Source organism: Ziziphus jujuba, chromosome 1, assembly GCF_031755915.1.
Source record: "Ziziphus jujuba cultivar Dongzao chromosome 1, ASM3175591v1".
In the NCBI taxonomy this organism is placed as follows: domain Eukaryota; kingdom Viridiplantae; phylum Streptophyta; class Magnoliopsida; order Rosales; family Rhamnaceae; genus Ziziphus; species Ziziphus jujuba.
This window is the reverse complement of record NC_083379.1, coordinates 20,618,526-20,641,722: the sequence shown is the minus strand read 5'-3', so window position 1 is coordinate 20,641,722 and position 23,197 is coordinate 20,618,526. Positions and strand designations below refer to the sequence as shown.

The 23,197-nt window shown below is 30.2% G+C and overlaps 1 protein-coding gene and 1 long non-coding RNA gene across 4 annotated transcripts; both read left to right on the top strand.

The window, feature by feature from the left end:
* The first annotated feature begins 693 nt into the window (after nucleotides 1-693).
* On the top strand, nucleotides 694-5,656 carry LOC107423792 (protein GID8 homolog). 3 transcript variants are annotated; one of them, XM_025067032.3, is made up of 7 exons: nucleotides 694-985; nucleotides 1,321-1,382; nucleotides 1,978-2,137; nucleotides 2,247-2,353; nucleotides 3,379-3,510; nucleotides 4,293-4,449; nucleotides 5,288-5,656. In XM_025067032.3, the coding sequence occupies exons 2-7, from the start codon at nucleotides 1,332-1,334 to the stop codon at nucleotides 5,407-5,409; spliced, it is 729 nt and encodes a 242-aa protein (XP_024922800.1). In that variant the 5' UTR covers nucleotides 694-985; nucleotides 1,321-1,331; the 3' UTR covers nucleotides 5,410-5,656. The 3 variants fall into 3 exon arrangements, with proteins under 3 accessions (XP_024922800.1, XP_015888918.1, XP_015888910.1); XM_016033432.4 differs by having other exon boundaries at nucleotides 697-985; nucleotides 1,262-1,382; XM_016033424.4 differs by having other exon boundaries at nucleotides 698-1,127; nucleotides 1,262-1,382.
* A 14,071-nt stretch (nucleotides 5,657-19,727) lies between these two features.
* LOC132803543 (uncharacterized) lies at nucleotides 19,728-21,712 on the top strand. Its single transcript, XR_009638809.1, has 3 exons — nucleotides 19,728-19,917; nucleotides 20,674-20,746; nucleotides 21,570-21,712. It is a non-coding gene; the product is annotated as an uncharacterized LOC132803543 (long non-coding RNA).
* The last annotated feature ends 1,485 nt before the right edge of the window (nucleotides 21,713-23,197 follow it).

The following is a 23,197-nucleotide window of genomic DNA, read 5'->3' as shown; positions in this document are numbered from 1 at the left end:
ATGTAAGTATATTTGATCGAATTTTTTAAAAATAAATTACAAAAAGAGTATGATTAAACATTGAAATCTTGGAGAATATTTAGTTCTCCTTTATCAAAAATAATTATATAATTATAACTACATGCTTTATTTCCCCCCTCCAAAAAAAAAAAAAAAAAAAAAAGTCTATTGACAAAGTGTATTACATATGAATCAATTGAAGTTTTATATTTCTGCCTTAAAAAAAAAAAGATACTTTTTAAAGTTCAAAAGTACAATTAAGTTCATATTTGCTTAATTATATCTATATTGTTTTTTTTTTTTTTAATGATTGTGTATATATAAATTGTTTAGTTGATGCGTAGTAAACATTTTGACATTATTCAATAAGAATCTATTTAAATAATGTTAAGTATTATAAATTATATATTTTACCTTCAATAAAAGGGTATTGTTGAAATTTATATCAAATTTAATGGGAGGGAAAAAAAAATGGTTGTGTTTAAAAAAACACGTTTATAATAAATAAATAAATATATAAAAGGAAAAAAAAAGAAAAAAAAAACTTTTATATACTCTTGACAAAAAGGCAACACAAAAAGCTTTAGTTGTGGGCTTTGGGCTACTCATTCAACCAAATGGTGGATTTGGTTTAGATAGCTAGGAATAGGGAGAGATTCATTGAGGGAATGTGAATGCGTGCCTCACCAAACAGCGCGACGGATATTCAATGAGCGAAAGGAGACAGTTCGAATAAAGCCAGTCAAATTTAACTGAACCCGACCCGTTCCAAGTTTAGCCCCGATTAGAAAACCCGGAAGCGAGAACCAAAACGAAAAAGGGGTTCATCAGCGAGACGAAAGGGATCGCCGGAGCTTAAAGCTTTGGATAGATATATATGTATATATATATATATATACACACCGAGACGAGAGAGAGAGAGGGAGAGAGAGAGAGAGATAGCTTTAGTTCGCACTATAGCAGAGAACTCGTTCATTTTCTCAAGGTACTATTTTCCTGCGAATTTTCTTGGGAAAACATTATTGGTTCCGCTGCAGCTATATTCACATTTTCAATCGCCATTTTTTTCTTTTTTCCTGGGACTGAACTTGGGGGCTTGAAATCCCAATTCTTTGAGTGACTGATTGGTAAGTCTAGGGTTTTTGATAAGATAAGTTATGAAGGGAGTTTTGAAAGCAAACATTTCCATTTGGATCAGTTTCGTGAATGAATTTGTGATTTTGTTGCCAATCTGAATTGGTTCTTTGTGTGGAATGTGCAGAAAGATTTGGAAATTTTTTTCTTTTGTTTTTTTTGTGGGATTGCGAAATGGGATTGAAGGCGGTGCACTGATGTCACTTTTCTGGATTGTGATTCGTCAGCTTGCAGAGATCGAAGAAATGGTAAAACTGACTTCGGTCCTTATTTTCTACAGTGTTAAACTTGTTGATTTTTTAGTTGCATTTACAAAAGGTAATGAAAAATGTTGGGTTTGATTCATATTTAAAGAAAGAGAGTCGGTGATGAAGATCCTGTTGCTGGGTGCAACTTTTGGTTTTTAACCTTTGTTATGTCTTTATACGTTTATAGCATTTTTTTATGTGTTTTGTAACTTTTGTTTGAAGAAGACTTTAAGAAAGAAAAGAATCGAAATATATTACGTCTATTTTTAGAATTTTTTGACTTAACGATAGGAACTGAAAGATTCCACTTTATTATATACCAGGAAGTCGAATTAGGTTGAATTTTTAGGTAGTATGCATGGAAAATTACAAAACAAAGCTGTTAGTTTCTTGTTCAGTAACTACAGAGCATTTGGAGAAAGATGAAAGAGTATATGCTGCTCCTGATGGGTCAATTGTTAGTCTTGTAATATTTTATGCTGGTTATATTACTTTATGTGTGTAAAATTCATATAATAGAATCACAGTAGAAAAGATTTTAGTTTCTGCAAGGCATATATATGTATGTGAAAAAAGTTTATTAAATTTATTACAGGCAGTGTCAAAGAAAGTTATTACAAGAGAAGAGTGGGAGAAGAAGCTTAATGATGTAAAGATTAGGAAAGAAGACATGAATAAGTTGGTGATGAATTTTCTTGTCACTGAAGGCTATGTTGATGCAGCTGAGAAATTCCGACTGGAGTCAGGAACAGAGCGTATCCTTTGTTTATTTGTTGACTTATAGTTGGTTTTTGTTTTGTTGGAGTCATGGTGTTATGATTCATTTACACTGTAGTCATTGTGTTTCACCTTATGGATAAATAGCAGACATAGATCTTGCAACAATCACTGATCGCATGGCTGTTAAGAAGGCAGTACAATGTGGTAACGTTGAGGATGCAATTGAGAAAGTTAATGACTTAAATCCTGAGGTACAATACCTTATTTTTCTCCCAAATTTTTATGATCTAATGAACCGCTTTTTTTTTTTTTTTGGTCTTTTTTTGGGTGATCTGCCAAAAATTTTATATTGTTCTTATAGGCATTTCATTAAAAAGCCCATATTTTTACATTACTGCTAAAAGTATTTCTTGAGTAGGCAGAAGCTTAATGAATTTTTTCTCATAGATATCATCTTTATGAATAATTTTTGTGGAGAATGCTAGGCTTGATAAGAATGTAAAGAATGCATATTGTATTTTGGATAAAGTCCACACTTCATATCTGGGTTAATACCTTGGAGATGAAAATCCTTTAAAATTGAGATGTGGAAGTAAATGTCATTTAGTCCCCTAAACCAAGACAAGTGATAGATTGTTAAGTTTTTACTATTGACCATTAACTTTGCTTGATAAGCTTCATGGTTACCATGAAAAATCTTTCTTGAACTCAATGTTAATTGTTTTATCTGTTTATTAAATGTTTAAAATGTACTCTTAATCCTGGAAACTCCATGTAGCTTTTTGTTAGAAACGAGCTTGGAGCTGAAATCATTTCAACACTAGAATTATGGATATAGTTGTTAGTTGAGGAGTCTGATACATTGGCTATAATATTACCCGTGAAACCCTCTGATTCTAGCTCTCTACTAAGGGAGCTACATGGAATTCTTGATGCTATAGGTAATTCTTCATAATGTATCTGTAAGTGCCAGTATTTAGGATCCCACTGGTCTTACAGAAAAGAGCAGTTTGTATTTACTGTTGTGGTGCTTGCCACTTTGACTTGCATGGCTATTTAAAAATAATATTGACATAGCGTTGCCTGATCTCTTAAGAGTTAAACCTAGTTTTGCTGGTTTCTTTTAAAATTTGCTGCTGTTTTTTCTCTTATATCAATTCAAAGAAACATCTGTCTCTTTAATTTTCATGTCTTGGATCATTGCAATTTATAGAAAGGGGAATGATTGCTCAGTCTTTACATGTGTTTAAAAGGTTCTTCAATAATGTTTATGCAGATCCTGGATACAAATCCCCAATTGTTTTTCCATCTTCAACAGCAAAGGTTGATCGAACTTATCCGGAATGGAAAAGTAGAAGAGGCTCTTGAATTTGCTCAGGAGGAGCTAGCACCTAGGGGAGAAGAAAATGTAAGATTATGATCCCTGTAACTTTTCTTTTATTCATGAGTGATCATTGATGTAGGACAGATAGAATAGAAAAGACACTGAAAAATTAAGGATAGGACTCTAGTATCTCACCAGTAAAATTTTAGGAATTACTTCTAAAATCATTAGGCATCACACAAGTAACAATATAAAGGAAACTAAAGTAATGATAAAAAGTTAAACTAATTAAATAAGGAAACTAAATAATAAAACCGCCTAACATAAAGAAACTAAAAAATAATAAAAAAGCCTTGATTAAATGAGGAAACCAAATTAAACTAAATAACTACTTGGATCCTTGAAGGTCCCAAATAAGCCCATCTTCACCCACATCATGCCAAATCAAAGTTTGGGCTTTAGAATCTGGTGTTCTTCTCCTTTGATAAGGTTTCAAAGCTGTTTCCATCTTGCATCAGCCATGTTGCTTTTTTTTTTTGGATTGAAGGCTCTTCCGTTGCAGTTAACACATTTGGTGGACTTGATATTTCCTACTGATGTTCAATTTCGAATATCTATTGTACAGATAGTTTCCTCTCATGAATGCTTTTAACTGTTTTTTGATTGAAGGCTCTTCTGTTGCAGTTCTTAACACATTTAATGGACTTAATATTTTGTACTGAAGTTCATTGTTGAATATCTATTGTAAAGACAGTTTCCCCCTTGTGAAAACCTAATATAAAAGTATTACACATTGATCTTTGCATCATTATGTACAACTGCTCCTAATATTTGGTCCTAAGGAGAAATTGTATTCTTGTTTTCAGCAAAGCTTTTTAGAAGAGTTGGAGAGAACTGTTGCACTTCTGGCATTTGAAGATGTCTCCAACTGTCCTGTTGGTGAGCTTCTGGACGTATCACAGCGTCTGAAGACAGCGAGTGAAGTAAATGCAGCTATTCTTACTAGTCAGAGTCATGAAAAAGGTTGGTGTATGTCTGCCATCTAAATTATTGTTGACTTCTTATGTCATATGAATTAAATCTATTTATTATGAGATGCTGTTAAGCTTGGTTCTTGTAAAACTCTGCATAACCAAGGGTCACAATATGGCAACATGGTTACTGGTTTTGTCCATCTCCTTCTAAGTGACGCTTATGGTCTTAATGGTCATTCAATCTGATGCTACAGCATCTTTCTTGTTTAGATCCATCTCGTTGCAAGGTAATAATTAAACTTTTGCCATGAAAAATGTTCAAAGAGTTGAAACCATCTCAGATTTATTATCATATTGATAATTACAATTGCATCCGCTTGGATATGAAAATCCTGCTGTAAAAATATTGATCCAGGTTTGGAAAGTGGCTTCTTTTTTTTTTTTTTTTTTTTTTTTTTTCATGCTTTGAAACTTTACATAGCCTGCTATTAGTCTCCTACTACCATTTTTTATGGGGTAGTGCTTTTAAACCCCTGCCTGTCGTGCCAATTCTGCATACACCATTTTTGTGTTTTCTCCAGAGAGAAACTAGTATAAAAATAAATGAATAAATAAAAATACTTGTGTTTAATGAGATTGAGATTCTATGCACAATTTCTTGAAATGTGTCATTTGCAAGAGAAGGCGGGAAGAAAAATGTTGAAAGCTTTGGTATAGCTTACTTTAGGTCTTCTTTCCTGGTTTTTTTTATCGTTATCAGTGGTCTGCTGCGCTCAACGCTAAGAAGAATTGTGACAATTTATGTGTTTGTCTGTATGTTTGAAAGATTAATCTAATAGAACCTCCAACAGGCTGATAATCTGTCTACTGTTTTACTGAACTAACAGATCCAAAGCTGCCAAGTTTGTTGAAAATGCTGATATGGGCTCAGAATCAACTTGATGAGAAAGCTGCCTATCCTCGGATAAATGATCTATCTACAGCTATGCTAGAAGATCCTCCTATTTGAATGATCTATCAACAGCTATGCTAGAAGACCCTCCTATTTGAAGGGTCTGTAACCCCTTGTGGTGGAGGACTTTACCTTTGTGTAGGCTTCTATGGAATGGGAAATGGTGTATGTACTTTTATTGATAAATGACTGTATCTAGTTTTCTCTTGAATGTCATTCATTACAATCTGTTTTCATATCTCAATAACTTCTCTGTGGCCTTCGAAAGCCTTTTGTGCAAATGATTATGGGGACGTTCACTTTATTTTGTTGCACAAAACAGTATGATCTTAGATTTCTGCTATTGTTACTTCCAAGTGCTTATGGGTAAAAATCCTGCCTTGGGATTGCAGCACATCCTTCCGCTTGCCACTATATTGTACTACAACAGTTATGCCACATTAGTTATACAACATACGGTAATCAGGTACAATCCAAATAATCTATAGTCTTGTACAATGTTAAAAATGGAGAGAATGACTTGTGCTTTAGCTGTACAACAGCTGTAGTGGTACATAAGTTTCTATCCATACTGATAATGTAATATGTGAGAATGAGAGCAAGAATGAAGTTAGAGTCAGAGATACGAAAGGAGAATTGGAGGCTCAGAACCTTGAAAACGAAAATAAACACACAAAAAAAAAAAAAAAAAAGGTACATGAATAGTTTTTTTTTTTTGGTTGGGGTGGGACGAACTGCTTGTAGGAAAATCAAAAACTAAGAAGCAAAAACTCACCTAACACAAGCCTACATAAACCCATAAAACAAGAAAACTAGAATATATTAATAAGCAATTTGATGGTATTGTTCTTTCACACTTCATTCAGTTTTTACCCAGAGGATGTAAACCCAGTTGGTATTTTTTATATCTGAACAAGAAGGCTCCGGTTTTGCATGTTGGGAGGAAGAGGATGCAAATTGGCTCTCTCTTTGCTTGCAAAAACCGTCGTCAAAATTAAGAGCATAGCTGGAAGGATCATACTGGAATCTGAATTGCTGTTTGCCTCCATTCTTGACTGCTTTCTTCAGTGCTGCTCTCATTCTCCAGAACAGACTCTTGCACTGCTTTCTACTGCAAGCATTAACCCACAGGAGGCTTCCAATAAAACCCATACTCGAACCCATGCAACTCTTCCCTCAATCTTATGAACCCAATTGGCTCTCACACTGTAAAACCAAGTGGAAGAATTTGTTTTTTTTCTTTTTTTCTTTTTTTTTCTTTTTCGGCGTCTGGTGAGAGAGAAACAGAGATAGAAGCTAAAAGGGTTTCGAGTTCGTTAATGAGTGATTGGAATGAGAAGAAATAGAAAAAGGAATGGACTTTTTGAAAGGTGGGGTTGAAATTGGAAAATGGGAAATGAGAAATGGGGAGAGTATGGAATTTGAAGGAAAATGGAGATGCAAAACGTAATCTTTTTGGACTTTCAAAGAAGCTGCGCAGCTTCAGTTGCAACCCTCCCCATAGTGATCTACTTTTTGTTTGGAATCATATTGGGATGCTCAAATTCCGTACCCAGAGAGAAAGAGAAAGAGAGAGAAAAAGTGCAGGGGGCAGAGAGCCTCTCTCTCTCTCTCTCTCTCTCTCTCTCTCTCTCTCTCTCTCTCTCTCTCTAAGGTCGTATCGCTATCAGAATGTTGTTTGTAGCACAACGAATCATTATTCCAAGGCATTTCCTCGTCTTTTTATCCTTTGCCCACTTGGGGCATATCATTTCTTATTTGTCCCACTTCCTGCTCAAGTTTTAAGCCTTTTCATTTACTTCATTATTGTTTCAAACAGTCAATTTAGTTGCTTAAATTTGTTCATTTTTACCTGAATTTGATACAGAAGATTTTTAACACTTCAATTTTGAAAATCATTTCGAATCATTTGGATAGGAAAAGGGTTTTGAATTCTGATCTTTTTTATCTTATCCGAAAAAAACATTACTTTTGCTCTTAGTCACTTACTAATTATACATAACACCACTTTCACTAAGAATTCTGTGGCGGCTACAATCCATTGCTGATCTTATGTTATTCTTCTGTTCAAAACTTTAATGTTAATTTACCAACTAATACTTATAATGTCCAATTCTGATATTGAGTCACATAAATTACTAAATCAACCCCTAGATGGACAAATTTGTGAAGAAGCTCTATTAAACGATAAATCAAATCAGAGTTCTTCTTTTGCTGTCCCAACTGATTTGTCTCCAATAGAAGGCAATGTGGTTTCTTTGATTACCGCCTTGATGGGGCTTGTCTCTTTGTTTTTGGCTTCTTCTCTAAACCTATTTTGCCTTCGCATATGGCTCATTAAATTCCTTTTCGTCTCACTCCTCAGTTCTCTTTGCCCTTTTATCAATGCTGTGCCAGTTAGAATTTTCTACCTAGTGTGACCCAACTCGTGTGCTGCTATACCTCAATGGAAGTTGTGGGGTCCAGAAGCCAGATGAGCTGTCATTCTTACCCAACAACGCAAACCTTGTCTTGCACCTTGGAATTTCTCTCTGTAGTACTCACTGACATCTGTATAATTTCAATTTTGCATTTTGCAACAGTCATGGTTTTTCTACATTTTGATGATTGAAGTTTCTCATTAAGTCGGAGTAAATGCAACTTGGGGTTCCTCTCTAGCATGTTTCATGGTCCCCAACATGGATGAAGTTGCTGAGTGGGACCCCACTGGAGATTTGTCTTGATCAAATGTTGCAGATTAGGCTTCTTAGCCATAACAAATATGGGAGTTGAAAACAATGAAGAAAGCTCAAAATTATTCAAGCCAAATTAGTAAAACATTCAATGAGTCGGCCAAATATTGATTCTCTCTCTTATGTGCTTCTATGAGTTCTCTCAGCGTCAAACCCACAAAATTTCTGGCTTTTTTTTTGCTTTGTTCTATTAAAACTTTCATCATAATCATTATAATGTGCAAGCTGTGCTACCTTTTGAGTTTTGTCGATTCTCGACTCTTTCTGCTGGCCAATAGATTCAATTATTGTGTAAAGAAGCCACCACCATATGGTTCCTTTTCATTCTTTTTTTTTTTTTTTTTTTTTTCTCTCAAAAATTCAACTGTAAAGACATTTGATTCATCGTACATTCTAGCAATTCAGCCCTATATGTATGTCATGCACAATTTGAGATGTTGGAAAGTTTTTTTCTGTAAACTTTAACGTTAGCAATTTTTTTAATTTAATTTATTTTTGTGAAAAAATTGGTGACAATTTCCTATTTCTCTTTTTGCATTTTTTTTTTTTTGGGGGTAAAAATTTCCTATTTCTCAGGATACCTAGTAAGTATTGGGTACGAGTTTCCATAAAAAAGAAAATAGATAAATAAATAACATATTGGTATGAGTTTTGGGCCTTAAAGTAGCCCGAACATGAAACACCATCACGATTCATCCCAGCCTTTTTTTATTTTTTTAATTTTTTTTAATTTTTTGGGTATAAAAGAAACGCAATACTATGGAAAACACAACACATGCCACAGATGCAGTGGACAATTCCAATATCTTTGGCCCAAATCCATTTTAGGATGGTTGGTATTCTTTGTCTTGTCACATGGCTTGGTAGCTTTTTGTTCCCCAAAACATTAAAAAACTTCGCAATGTCTCCCATGCATCTACAGGAGGATATAAACAGCAGCATAAAGATATGAGATCCTAGTCCTAGGATCATAACATTATCCACTTTTTAGCATATAAAATTTGGACATTTCTTGGTTTAAGCAAAAACCCAATTCCCACACCAGATCCTGTGCTTTTAGTGAGAGGAACTACTACTAGGGTGGGATTCCAAATGTTCATGTATTATGCACTAGATTTTCATGTGGATTTGCACTGCACTCCTTTAAGTTGCTTTTCATAGAGAATGCTCATGTGTGTCTGCGTACTCTCTCTGTGTGTGTTAAACATACCATAATTTATTGCCCTACCCAAAAAAAATAAATAAAAAAAATACAATATAGTCTTCATTAAAATTTGACCATGATATGAATCAATTAGAAGGATATTTGCTTCGTCGTTATAGGTAAACACAAACAAAAAGGTAAAAAGAACATCTTTAAGGAACAACACAGGTTGTTTTAAAAATGAAAAGCAAACAACTCAGGTAAACTATTCATATCTTGATTCCTAAAACAGCACGATGATACGTCGAATATCATTATCCTTTCATCAAATAACCTGGACGCAAACTCTCTGTCTTTGCCATAAGTTAATACTGCATTTTTCTAGTGTTTTTTTATCATACCATCTTGATCCTTAACTCTTAAATTACTATAAGACTAAAATTTAAAAACATATTTATGATTTAAATGTATTTACTAAAATACTAAAATCCAAAAGAACAAGGTTAACCCTTAATTACATTTTTAAATATATAAAAATTAAATGCATAGTCAAATTTCAGCAATTTGAAATAATTCAAAAATTGATAAGAGAGATGTTGATGGTTTTCTATCAATTGACTCATATAAACATATAAATTGCAAATACATCTAGTTCTTAATAGGTTGTCATCATAATGATCCAAATAGAAGATTGACTCTCCTTATATAAATTTATATGTATTTATACATAGGTGTACATCAAATGAACCAAACTGATTAAATCGATTAAACCAAATTGGTTAAGTTCAATTTTTGCATTACAATTGGTTTAGTTTGGGTCCAGTTGCCCATACTCACCAGGGTGGGGTTGTGATGGTATTCCATGAGCTAGTTGGGCTTCCAGATTCCGTATACAGGAAAAGAGCTCCGCTTTCACTTGTGTGTTTTGTGCTCAAAAGTTTGATTACTTCCACTAGGTTCCAGTTCTAGGAGAATGTTGATCCCAAAGGAGTCTTCGGTCCAGCTTGAGCTTGCTCTCTCTCTCACACACACACACACATATATATATATATATATATAATGTAACACCCCTTTCTCTTGCCACATTGGTATTGTCTCTCATTTACCCACTCCACTTTAGAAAGGATAAGGGTCATCCATCCTGAACAACTCTAGAATTCTTTTGACCCTAAAACCAACAGTTTTGAAAATGTTTCGGTTGTTAAGAAAGTATCTATTTTATATTTGAATTATCACATTTTTCATATCCAAACAATATGAAATTTGACATAAGTAACCTTTGTCAGTAAGGTAGCACCCATCCACACTTGTCTTGGTAGTATCACATTGGTTTATCCATGGTCATCACAATCCATTCTAGCGTATAGTTCACTCTTTTGTCCATTTTTGCCTAGTATCTTTTAAGGCTCACAAGTTATATATATACAACCAAACTCAAATTAGATCTATAATATCAAAACTTCTTTTATAGCCCTTGAATCGCGACAAGAGATGGAAATTAAAATTATATTTTTTTAATTATCGATTCATTTTTTTTAAATAGAATTTTAGTATGTCACTAAATCTATATTTGACAACCTTTTGAATTCTTAAATTTTAATGCTTGATGATATAAATGTTAATAATGGTTTCTACAGCAATGCACTGTTGATCTAGCTGACGATGGCATCCACTGGGACCCATTTGTATTTCTTGGTGGGTTATCAGATGGATGGGGAATTATCGACAACTATGTCAATTGTGCATAAATTTGACACATCTACTACGAGAGATGCTTGAAGAGTATTGAACCAATGGAAATGGAGGGAGACAAAGTGGTTTGTAGCCATTGTTGCCTTCTTCAACTATTTTGATATATTTTTTTTTCCTTTCTTTCTTGGCAACTAAAAACTCATAAGGTTGTTAGGATATATATTCTGTTTTCGTTTAATATTAATTATGTTAATTCTAGTCCTTTTTCCTAATTTACTTATAATGAGCTTGGTATTAATTAGCCAATTCAAATATTTGAGTCTGTCCTCCTTGTGGCAAAGTCATGCCTCTTATAAAAATTGAGTGTATAAATCCTCCACCAGATAATAAAAAATAAAAAAGGGGCAAACAGTGTAATCAAATAAAGAAAAACCCTTTTAGGTCTCATAATTTGGTCTAGAAATATGCAAACACACACACACTCTCTCTCTCTCTAGATATATATTTATTACTCTCTCTCTCTCTCTCTCTCTCTATATATATATATATATATATATTTGGGTCAACATATTGATTGATAGTTTGAGTGACAAAAATAGATAAATAATAATCTGGTATTGCCTTTTTTTATTAGGATAGTTGTTTTAACAACGGTTCAAAAAATCGGTATTGATGGAAATATCGAAAGTTTAAAATACAAAAATTTCTATAGAAATATCGAATATCAATACAAAATTATAAAAAAATAATGAAAATTTGTTTTAAAAAATAGAAATTTTTATTGAAACTTTAGAATTAGTTTATTTAATCCATCAATTATCAAATTGATTATAAAACTTGCTAAAATATTGAATGGATGTTATATTCTTCTTAGTGAATTGATTTATAATAAGCATTAATGACCATAAATAAATTATTATTAATAAAAATATGTCAAAAAATACATATATGATAAAATTATTTATTAACTAAAATATATAAAATGATTATTACAATTATATTATAATTCATAAATATCGTTTTAATACCAAATAGAACTTATGGGTGGTTGAAATTATCAGTTTCTTCCTCATTTTGATTTTGAGATGTAAAATATGAAAAGTAGTTATGAAAATATGTATCTCTTTGATAATTTTGCATATAATTATTAATATGCCAACCATATGGATATTACATTATTAGTTGACTATGTGCATAACTACTACTCTCTTATGGTTGAGTTTTAAATGGTACTTATGAATTACTACTTGATGACATTCCAAAATATCTATTGAATAAGGATCATGAAGATGACTTCCAACCTTCATTAATCCAAAATTCATAAAAATCGAATCCTCTTCTTGTTGTGACATTTTCATGTACATATTTCATCATCTATTTACTCACATTTATAAAATATATATTTTCGGCAATAAGATTTTCCAGATTCAAAAATACAATCCACAATCTTTATATTTTTGCTTTATTGATATTTAATAAGTAGAACTTATTAATATTATTTAATTTAATTCATTTTATTTTGTTTATATCACTAAATGTTTAAAAGGCAATTAAAAGATAAAAAATTATCGATGAAGTTAATTTGATAAAAAAAGTTTATTAAATATCAATAATATTTATTAATTTTCTTAAAAAAATTAAAAATTTCCATGGATATTTTCAAAATTTCAGTAGAAATTTCATAAAAATTTCAGAATTTTCCATAGAAATTATATATTTTTAACCAAATTGTTAAGGATTTGACTTTGATATTTTTATGGAAATTTCTATGAAAATTTTGGCAAAATTTCAGAAATTTTAATCAATATAATGGAAATTCTATCAATTTTCATTAGGAATCTAAATTTTATTTCGAGCCTTTAAAAAAATAAAAAATTCGAGAAAATTTCGCATATTTTAAAGCATGGTTTTAACAATGTAAAAAGATTTATATACGGCCCCAAAAATATTTAAATTGTCAAAATACTCAAATAAAATTTTTTTTTTCTCCCTTAATACCTTTTCTTAAAAAAAAAAGTCACCCATTGTCCAAAGAAAACACAGAAGAGTAGCCACCACTTCGACAATCTGCTAGAGATAGCCATTGAATCTTCAGTGGGATTCCAACAATTCTCTGGTGTGGCTCTTTGTTTTTAATTTTATATTTGTTTTAAGTTTTACAATTTTTGTAGTTCTTTCTGTTAGAGTTTGTGACCCGAATTCTTGTTAACCCGACCCGAAAAGCTCGCGGTGCGACCCATTTGGTGAAACTAAATTTTAGAGAAAAAATTGGGGCTCTGTGGTGGAAGCGGAGGTCTCGGGCCGATAGGCCCGAGACCGTTCAATTTTAGGGTTTTTAGGGTTTCCTCTGTACTATATATATATCTGTATTTTTGTTCGGCCGTTATTGGGGTTTTTAGGGTATCTCGAAATTTGGCTCATCTTGTACAAATCTTTCGATATTGAATTTGCTTCTCTCTGCCCGTGGTTTTTCCCGTTAAGGGTTTCCACGTAAACTGTGTGTTTGTTCTTCGCTTTCTTTGTTTCCGTTGCTATTTGTTTTTCTCCCAATTACGTAACACTTTCAAAAAGAATTTCGGCCATCCGATAAAGGCCACCAAAGTCAATACCAGAAGAAGAAGAATCCCCAAAACCTGATCCAACAACTTCTTTGCTCTTTCTAAAACTTCTCCATTTTCACAATCCTAAATAACCAACTTCTTCTTTGGACACCATTTTTGCCCGAATAATTATTCTTTGATTTGTTCCTAAACGAAAACGTGAAAAATAGAGAATGACCCACTTTAGGTCCAATATTATCAATCAAGATAGCAGTTGGGAAAGGAAAATTGATAACCATAACTTGGATCTGAAAGAAGTTCCAAGGTTTACAGCATGACGGTTTATTTTGAAAGTTAAAAATTTTTTTAAAAAATAACAAGGGTATTGTAATAATATAAATTTTTGCAATTGTATAAAGTTATGTTTGCATTACCATTAGAAACTGTCTTTTTATTATTATGATTATTAGGGGAGGGCAGTTTTTTTACAAGTTGAAAGATAACTTGGAGATATATTTTCCATGATAAAACTATTAAGTCAAGCTTATGAGTACAATTTGATATTGCTTTTTAGTATACTAAATTGAATAATTATGAGTTATTTTTGGGTGAATAAATTGAATAATCATAATAAGAAAGTTGATGATTTGTACAAATTTTATATATCTATTATGGTTTTTGCATAACAACTATATAATATCATTTTATGGTCCTGTATCATGCTGTACTTATTGATATTTAGTTTCTATTCATTTTTCAACTATTAGCATACATTACCATATTAGTTGATGACTAAAGTTTGTAACATAAAAGGAAAAATTATATTTTAGTATCCTATAAAATTACATTAGCGTGTGTAGAGGATTGTACGATTTTTTTTTGAAATCTATTAATATTTAAAAGGTTAACATGAAATTGCAATTTAGTATCCTATAAAATTGTTGTTTACCTTTTTTTTTTTTTTTTTTTCATTTTTTGCAATTAAATTTAGTAAAAAAAAAAAAGGATTAGTAAATTAAAAAAACTTAAAGCAAAAATAAAATACAAAAAAATTTCCATGATAGATACCCAAATGATATACATTTTCTCATAATACTAATAAAATAAAAAATAAAATTGGGTTTCATTAAGATTGAGGAATTGTTGTATTAAGGAAAAGTACTTCCCCATGTGACTTTGATTTTAATTAATCTTTTAATTTTTTTTTTTTGGGAATCATTCCCTATTTTATATTTTACTTGTTTTTTCATATAAAATGACAAATAATTTCTCAAGATTTATTATTGGTTACAAATGGTAAAAGTAAATAAATTATTATAGATGATGAATTTTTAACAATTAAGAATATCACTTTTATTGGAAATTCATGTTTTATTGTTAGAATTTCAAATTCAGTCGGACTAGATTGGATATATAATTTTTAAATTGATTTTTAAATTTTAAAAACTAATACTTGTCAAGGTTTAAAAAATCAGTATCGACGAAAATGTCAAGAGTTCAAAATAAGAAAATTTTTACAAAAATATCAAAAAGTATTGAATATTGATAAAAAATTATAAAAAAATGATATAAATTTATTTTAAAAAATGAAAATTTTAATTGAAACTTTAGAATTAACTTATTTAATGCATCAATTATCAAATTGATTATAAAACTTGCTAAAATATTGAATGGATGTTATATTCTTCTTAGTCAATTTATTTATAATAAACATTACTAACCATAGATAAATTATTATTAATAAAAATATATCAAAAATACATAGTTGATAAAATTATTTATAAATTATTTATTAACTAAAATATATAAAAAGATTATTACAATTACATTATATTTTATAAATGTTATCTTAATACCATATAAACTTCTGGGTAGTTGAAAATCATCAGTCACTTCCTCATTTTGATTTTAGAATGTGAAATGTAAAAAATAGTTAAGAAAAAATGTATTTCTTTGATAATTTTGTATATAATTATTAATATATCAACATTATGGATTTTACATTATTGGTTGACTATGTGTATACCTACTACTCTCTGATGGTTAAATTTGAGATGGTACCCATGAGTTGCTACTTAATGACATTTCATAAATATCTATTAAATAAGGGTTATATAATGACTTCCAACCCTCATTGATCCAAAATTCATAGAAATCGAATTCTCCTTTTATTGTAACATCTCCATTATAGATTTCTCTTTACATATATAGTCTTTTCCAATAACACCGATTCCTTGACCTATATCTCTACTCCCATAATCTTCATCTTGTGTTGAATGTGTATAATATTGTTCATCAGTAAATGAGCTGAATCTAATTTCTCAACTTGGTAATTTCCTTTGGCCACTACCTCTTCTAACTTCTAATTCATATAATTTATTGAAGTTTCCTTTAACCATAATCTTTGTATTTTTGCTTTATCAATATTCAATAAATAGAACTTATTAATGTTATTTAATTTAATTTATTCTATTTGGCTTATCACTAAATATTTAAAAGGCAATTAAATGGTCAAAAAAACCATCAATGAAGTTACTTTGCTAAAAAAAATTTATATTAAATATCAATAATATTTATGAATTTTTTTTAAAAAAATTAAATTTAAAAAATTCCATGGATATTTTCGACGTTTCGATGGAAATTTTAGAAATTTTTGTCGAAATTATAGATTTTTTAATCAAATTGTTAAGGATTTGATGTGGATATTTTGACGAAAATTTCTACGAAAATTTTAAAAATTTCGAAGGATATTATGAAAATGAAAATTTTGAAAATTTTTACAAATATTATGAAAATTTTATCCATTTCAATTTGAAACCTAAGTTTCGTTTCCAACCCATGAAAAAGCAGATATATCGAGAAAATTTCAAGTATATTTTTGATTTTTTAAACCTTGATACTTGCAATGTATGGTAAAAATGATTGTATTTCAAATTATTAGGAGTATACCATACAATTCTTTTCCCGAAAATAAAAGTGAAAACAAAAAAAGTGTACTATGCAAAGTACAACAACAATGAATAAAAAAAATATATATATTATTATTTTTTAAAATATTGCTTTGGAAATTGATGCCTTTCCATAGCCAGGCAAAGACAATGATCGTTATATTTAAAAATATATATATATATATATATTATCAAATCATTTTCCTACCTTTAATTTTTTTTACCTTCCAAGTAAGATTCAATGCATCTTAAATAATACATAGTTTGGTACTTTACACTTTACTTTTTTTTTATTTTATTTTTTTTATTTTTTGGATTTTTGTATTCTGATTTTGTTTTTAATATATATTTACACCTTTTTTATTTTTTATTAACTTTTTAATAACATTATCACATGTTCGACATATGGGACAAAAAATGAATGTGCAAAATGCAATTTGTAAAATTTAGGATGAAAAATGCAAAAAAACTATAATTAAAATAAAAAATATTAAATAATTGTATTGCTTTTTAAATAAGTTAGTAAAAAAATATTTCAAAAGTAAAAATAATTTTTTGTTACATATAATAGATATCTTTAAAAAAAGTAAAGACCAATAAAAAAATTGAACAAGCATAAAAAAAAAAAATCAATTTTTGTTTGGAAAAGTAAAATTTTATAAAAAAATACGTTCTAGGTAATATTAAAAGATTTTTTAAATAATAAATGTAAATATAAAAAATACATGTAATAAATAAAATAACATGTTTTATAAAAACTAATCTTTGAAATTTTTCTTTATAGATTTTGGATATACTTGATTACTTTTTTTTTTTTTTTGAATCTCTATAATACGTACATATTATTATTTTTTTTCAAAAATTACATTTGCAATCTTTTAAAGCTTTACTAATTTATTACAATAATAAAAATTCTCTTTAATAAAAAAAAAAGGTTTATTAACTTTTCATTAATTTCTTTATTTGAAAATTTTTGCATAAACTACACAATATTACACTTTGCACTTTTATTTTTTTTTGCCTCATGTGTCAACCAAGTGACAATTTTGTTAAAAAAAAAAAAAAAAAAGAAACAGAAAAAGAAAAAGGAGGAAGGTAAAGCATTGATGTCAATATCCCTTTTTTTTTTCTTTTTTTTTTTTTAATAATCCAAGTTCCGAAGCAATGCAATTTATATATGTTAAGAACAGGATGATATTATGAAAGTAAAATTTTATTATGTCCAAGATAATACCGTGAGTTTTTAGATTTTATTTTGGTTTTAACTTTTTTTAATTTAATAAACTTTTCAAAACTTTTTTTTAATAAATTTAACTGTCAAAATATAAAAATAAAAAATAATTTTATAGGATATTAAAGTGCAATTTCACATGACTCCTTAAAAGTTTCTATAACATTTTAACATATTGGACTAATTTATGATAATTTAAAAATAGGAGATATCCATGCGTTAAAAAAAATTGTACAGCTATCAAACAAAATAATTTAACTTTACAAGGTACTAAAATATAATTTTTTTTGAAAATAAAATTGTACCTAGAAATACTTATTCTAATTATATATATTATAGAATGATATTGATTGAGTTGATATATTATCCACACATATAAAACTAAGAAGAGGAAATTTATTATAAATGAATAATGTTTAAAATACACAAAGTTAAAATAATAATAATAATAATATGCCATTTCATAGGCAGAGCATGGATTCACCACCCAAAAAAAAAGAAGTAGATTGCATGGTAGTACTTGGTCCTTGTAATCGGCAAATATATTCTATTAACCAGAAAGAAAATCCACTAATAAAATCAAGGCAAAAACTTGATGTTGGATTAATACAAGTGGCCCAAAGTTTATGTGGTTGGAAACATATAATAATACTCAAACCATAAAATTGATTTAGAGTCGACCATTATTTGGTCAGTGTTCTTTGCAGCCACTTTGATACTTTAGCTTTATATCTGTCAAGGGAAGAGGCTAATTATGATCTTTCTCATAGCGTATATAAGACATAATTGCAATGTGTAGCACAACAAATAAACAAAGATTTAGCTTTGGGGGTTGCTCAATAAATTAAAGCCTACTATTACCGTGTCTCTCTTAGGCATTCCTTTTCTTTTTTCAAAGGCAATCCCACGACGTTTGTCCAAAATTAGAATGAATGTTAACAACCTTTACCATTATTATATGTTGCCTAAGCTATTTTCAAAGATCTCATTGATCTGCATGTTATGTCCATCAATAAAAGGATTCGGTTTTAACTTAAGCACTTTCTTTATCAGGCCCCATCACCATCCTCTCTCTCTCTCTCTCTCTCTCTCTCTTAATTACCCAAACCATGATCATAACTTGTTTTCTTTATGGGTTTATGTTTATAAATATAGCTGATCTCTTATTAGTTCAATCAATAATATTAAATTAAAATTTCTTATTAGTTATTAGTTCGTTGGATTTCTTTATACTTGTATGATTGGACTGAACATATTTATAAGAATTAAATTTAAATGATTGATTCAAGAAAGGATTGTATATATATATATATAAGCTGCGAATGCACGTAATTGGAATGAAACAAATTGCATGTAATAAGGACTCCAATGCTTGGTAAGATAAAATATTAATTATTATATATATATATATATATTTATATTGCGAATATTCTTATTTTATTTTGGTGATAAAGGCTTACCTTTCTTTGATTGGGTCTTATTGGTGGTCCGAATCCTTCAAGCTGTACTAATCAGGAAATTATTCTGCTTCCTAAATGGGCCAGATCGATGTCCCACAATGCCTACAAACGGAAAAGACCTAGTTCATGAAGCAAATAGGAATCAAACCCAACCTTGTCTACAAAAACAGGGACCCACTCAAAAACCAGCTTTTTATTCTTCTTTTTTCCTTGGGTCAAAATGAAAATGGGTCACTAGATTTGGAGTATTGGCCCGAGGGGTATTTGGCCCAATGCCCTTATTATAAAAGTTTTAATGAAAAATACATTTTTTTCTTTAAACTTTTTTTGTCTGTCCACATTTTTTTTCAATATTCCAACTTTACCCTTGCCCTATAAATCACTTATAATTTTTTTCTTCCTCTTACCAATATCCCACATACCACATTTCGTATCTACTTTCCCTCCCGCCCCTCTCTCTCTCTCTCTCTCTCTCTCTCTCTCTCTCTCTCTCTCTTTATTTCTTATTTGTTTTTTTGTTATTTTATTTGATATTTCTTTTGCTCCATTCCATTTCCTTTTCCTTCTTCTCCACATGATTCTTTTGCCTCACACTTTCTCTTTCTCTAGGAGCTCTTAAATTCTTCCAGCAACTTCTTCCCTCTCCCGGCGACTTTTCTTTCTCATCTTCACGGCTTCGGTTATCTACACAACTTATTAGTAGGGCAAACGGTGGTCGGAACCTATGCCATGTCAACACAACCCCTTTTTGCAATCTTCCCTCAAACCTATCCTCACGATACGTGTTCTTAGGGTAGATAACAAACCAACCACAGCAGGTAAGCATTGCCCTTTCTCCTTTCATCCCTTTTTGACTTTTTTCGATTTAGAAATTCTGGTCTGGTTTATACTTTGAATGCATGAATAAGGAGATAATATTATGTTTTAGAATTCCATCATTATCATTAAGCTGTTAAGTAGAACATGTTTTTTGCCAATGGTTATATGGAAAGCTTTGGTGCGGCAGAGGTGAAGATTTTTCTTCTGGAAGTTTAGCATGTCATTCTTTACAATGACCCACTAACAAATTTTTTCATCAAATGTTAAAAAGTTAACCAAGTCTTTTTTCATTAGTTTTCATTATATTATCACTTTGGACCTGGACTTCCAATTAATTTATGCTGGCCCTTCGGACCTGGACTTCGTCAATGGATCTGTTTCATAATAGGGTCCTATAGATTTGGTGGCTAATTTTCTTCTGTTCTAGTGTTTAATTGGCCAAATTTCATATTCATTATGTGCTCTTTTTTATATTTTCTTTTTAATGCTCATTCTTGATGTGATTTCTTGAACAAGCTATTGGTACTTCAAAGAGGCATAATGAATTAAAGAAATTGTTTTCCCTATAAAGTGGATACACTAGTCAAACAGAAGAAGAATTTGTGAAAGAACTAAAACCCTAAGCAGTCTTACAAGAAAATACATTTTTCATTACTGTTATTATGATAATAAGTGTCATTTATTAAATCTGATTTCCATGTTCTGTGAGGTTTTTGTGTTCCTCAAAAGGTGTCATTTACATATATTCTATACAGGGGAAAGATGGGCGCATCACTTCACAGGTCTTCAAAAAGACAGGCAATACAATTAAAACCTCCATACCTTATGGTAAAATTTGTTTTCAAAATCTTTTTATTTTGCTTTTATCTTATGAATACACTTATTTATATGGTGAAAATTGACACTAACTTTTGTAGCTTGTGCATGTATGTTTCATTCTAATATAAAGAGAAATCTACCTCTTATTTTGTATATGTACTTTATCTTATTTTTTGTTTCTCTTGGTTATTTATTAGCGTGCATTTCTTCCTACATATTCGAAGTACAATTTGTTTGTAAGTTATGTCCTGTGTCCACTGTCTTCTTAGTGTTTACTCGTTGAAATTTATCTTTTAAGCATATCTTGATTTTGCAGCCCTTTTTTGACATGTTTGGATATGGAGGACCTATTGCATCTATGCATTTAGGTAGGTATGAGTTGCTTAATTTGTGTCCTCATTCTGATTGAATATTTCTAAATATTTAGTTTTACCTTTTTCATTTCTTTGCCCTATTCTAGGCATGCTCTTGTTTCTTCAAAGACAGACTGCCAAGTAGAATGCTTGATGCAATGTCTTGAAGTAACACATCAGAATACATTTTTCTAGTTGAGTTGTTGAAGAACTTTTTATTTTTCCTTTTTTACTTAATCATGCTTTTCTATTGTCTGATAATATTAATTTTAAAAGTCAAGATGTTCATCCTTTTTGTTGATTGATAATTTAAGTTTCTTCCAATGAGTTATGGGTGCATTGCACTTTATGTGATTGAAAAATAACCTCAATACTTTATCTTCCGAGGTTCCTACACAAGCTACTATAATTGGCTACTACACGAAATATCATATGCATCATTGTGGTATATATTCATCCAAGTTCTTTGACATTAGCAGGAAGGTTGAGTGAAATCCTTTAATGAGTACATAGAAGAAGGAATTAAGCAGATAACCTTGAAGAACTATACAAGAAAATTTATGTTGTTGTCTGTGCTGATCCCATGGTGAAGAAATCTGATAAGGAACCACCCAAGGGCACTATAAACATTTATGGTACACTTCCCTATCACCTTTTTGATTAAAAATTCAAAATCCACCACTTATTGGTGGAACATTTTCTCAAGACTTTACAATTTTTTATTCCTATTTCATTTTTTGGTTGCAAACCCCATTTTAGGTCATTTCCTTCTTCTTTTTTTTTTTTTATTGTGAGCAAAGACGAAAAGAACCATAGTAATGGTAGTGAACATAGAAATGATAAAAATAAACAATAAGCATCCCACTTGCTATTTCATTCTTGTTAAAACTATATGTTTTCTTAAAGCTTAAATTTTTTATGTTGATAATTATTTAATGTTAGCTGGTCTTATGTTTGAATGTGCTTAACCTTATATAATGTTGTCTAGCAAAGAAAATATTTAGTTTAAATCCTAAGCCAATATCTACATATGTAATTTTGTCTAACATATATGTTGTGCTTGGGAAGTGGAGTGAGAAAATGGAAGTGAGGAAAGTTGAAGCTAAAAAGTTGAAGCTCTAAAATTTGGCTTCTCATTCTAAAGGGGAACTGGAGAAGTAATAGAACTTGACTACAAAAACTATTGTCAAATATTTGTTAAGGCTGTTGAGTGTTTGCACTGATGCCTTTTAATGTTTTCTCCAAAATAGTTTTGTCCTACAAACAATTGGAATTCTGAAGCTGTTGTTAATTAGATTTTCTATATCTATTCTTCAAGTTTGTGAGTCCACTTTCAGCTGTTCCTTTGGTAGCTTTAGTTGGATTTGGGCTCTACGAGTTAAGTTTTCCTGGGGTAGTGTTATTCTGCAGCATTAATCATGGTTTACGAAGTGAATTGTTTAGCGATATTGTTTTCAGTGCCTTTCTTTGAGTTCTATGAATGAGTTTTTCGATTTAAAGTATTTGCATTCATACCACTTCATAACACTTAATATCCAATGTAAATGCACTTTATTTTTCCTTTACTTTTTTGTATCAGCATGCATTTTTCTTTCTATTTTTATTTATATTATTATTATTACTTTAATATCTTTTATTCAAGTAAATTATTCTAGTGTCAAAGAGATACTTCACAAATATTGTTCTCCATTTTCTTTGTTGATATTCTTTGTATTTATCCCCTTCTAATTTAGTCATTTCTCATACATGTTTATTGATTTAAATAGTCCATTGGGGCTTTCATTTATTGATTTAACTCAAACTCCAGTTACGATGCTGTGGAATCATTTCCCTCTGCACTTCATGTTAAAAGATGCAATGATAGGTTAATGTATGATAATAATAGAAAACTATGGGAGCTGTGCAAGGAAGACATTTTATATGAGTTCCTCGGTTTGGCTGCGAATCAATTATGCTTTTTGGAAGTTAGCCACCACTATATTATCTATTGGATTGACAAATACACACACATTAAGGGGAAAAAAGCCAAGAAAATATATTAGAAAACAGGCAAAATCACAATGAATGTAAAATAAGGTGTTCATATGAAAAAACGAGTAAACCAATT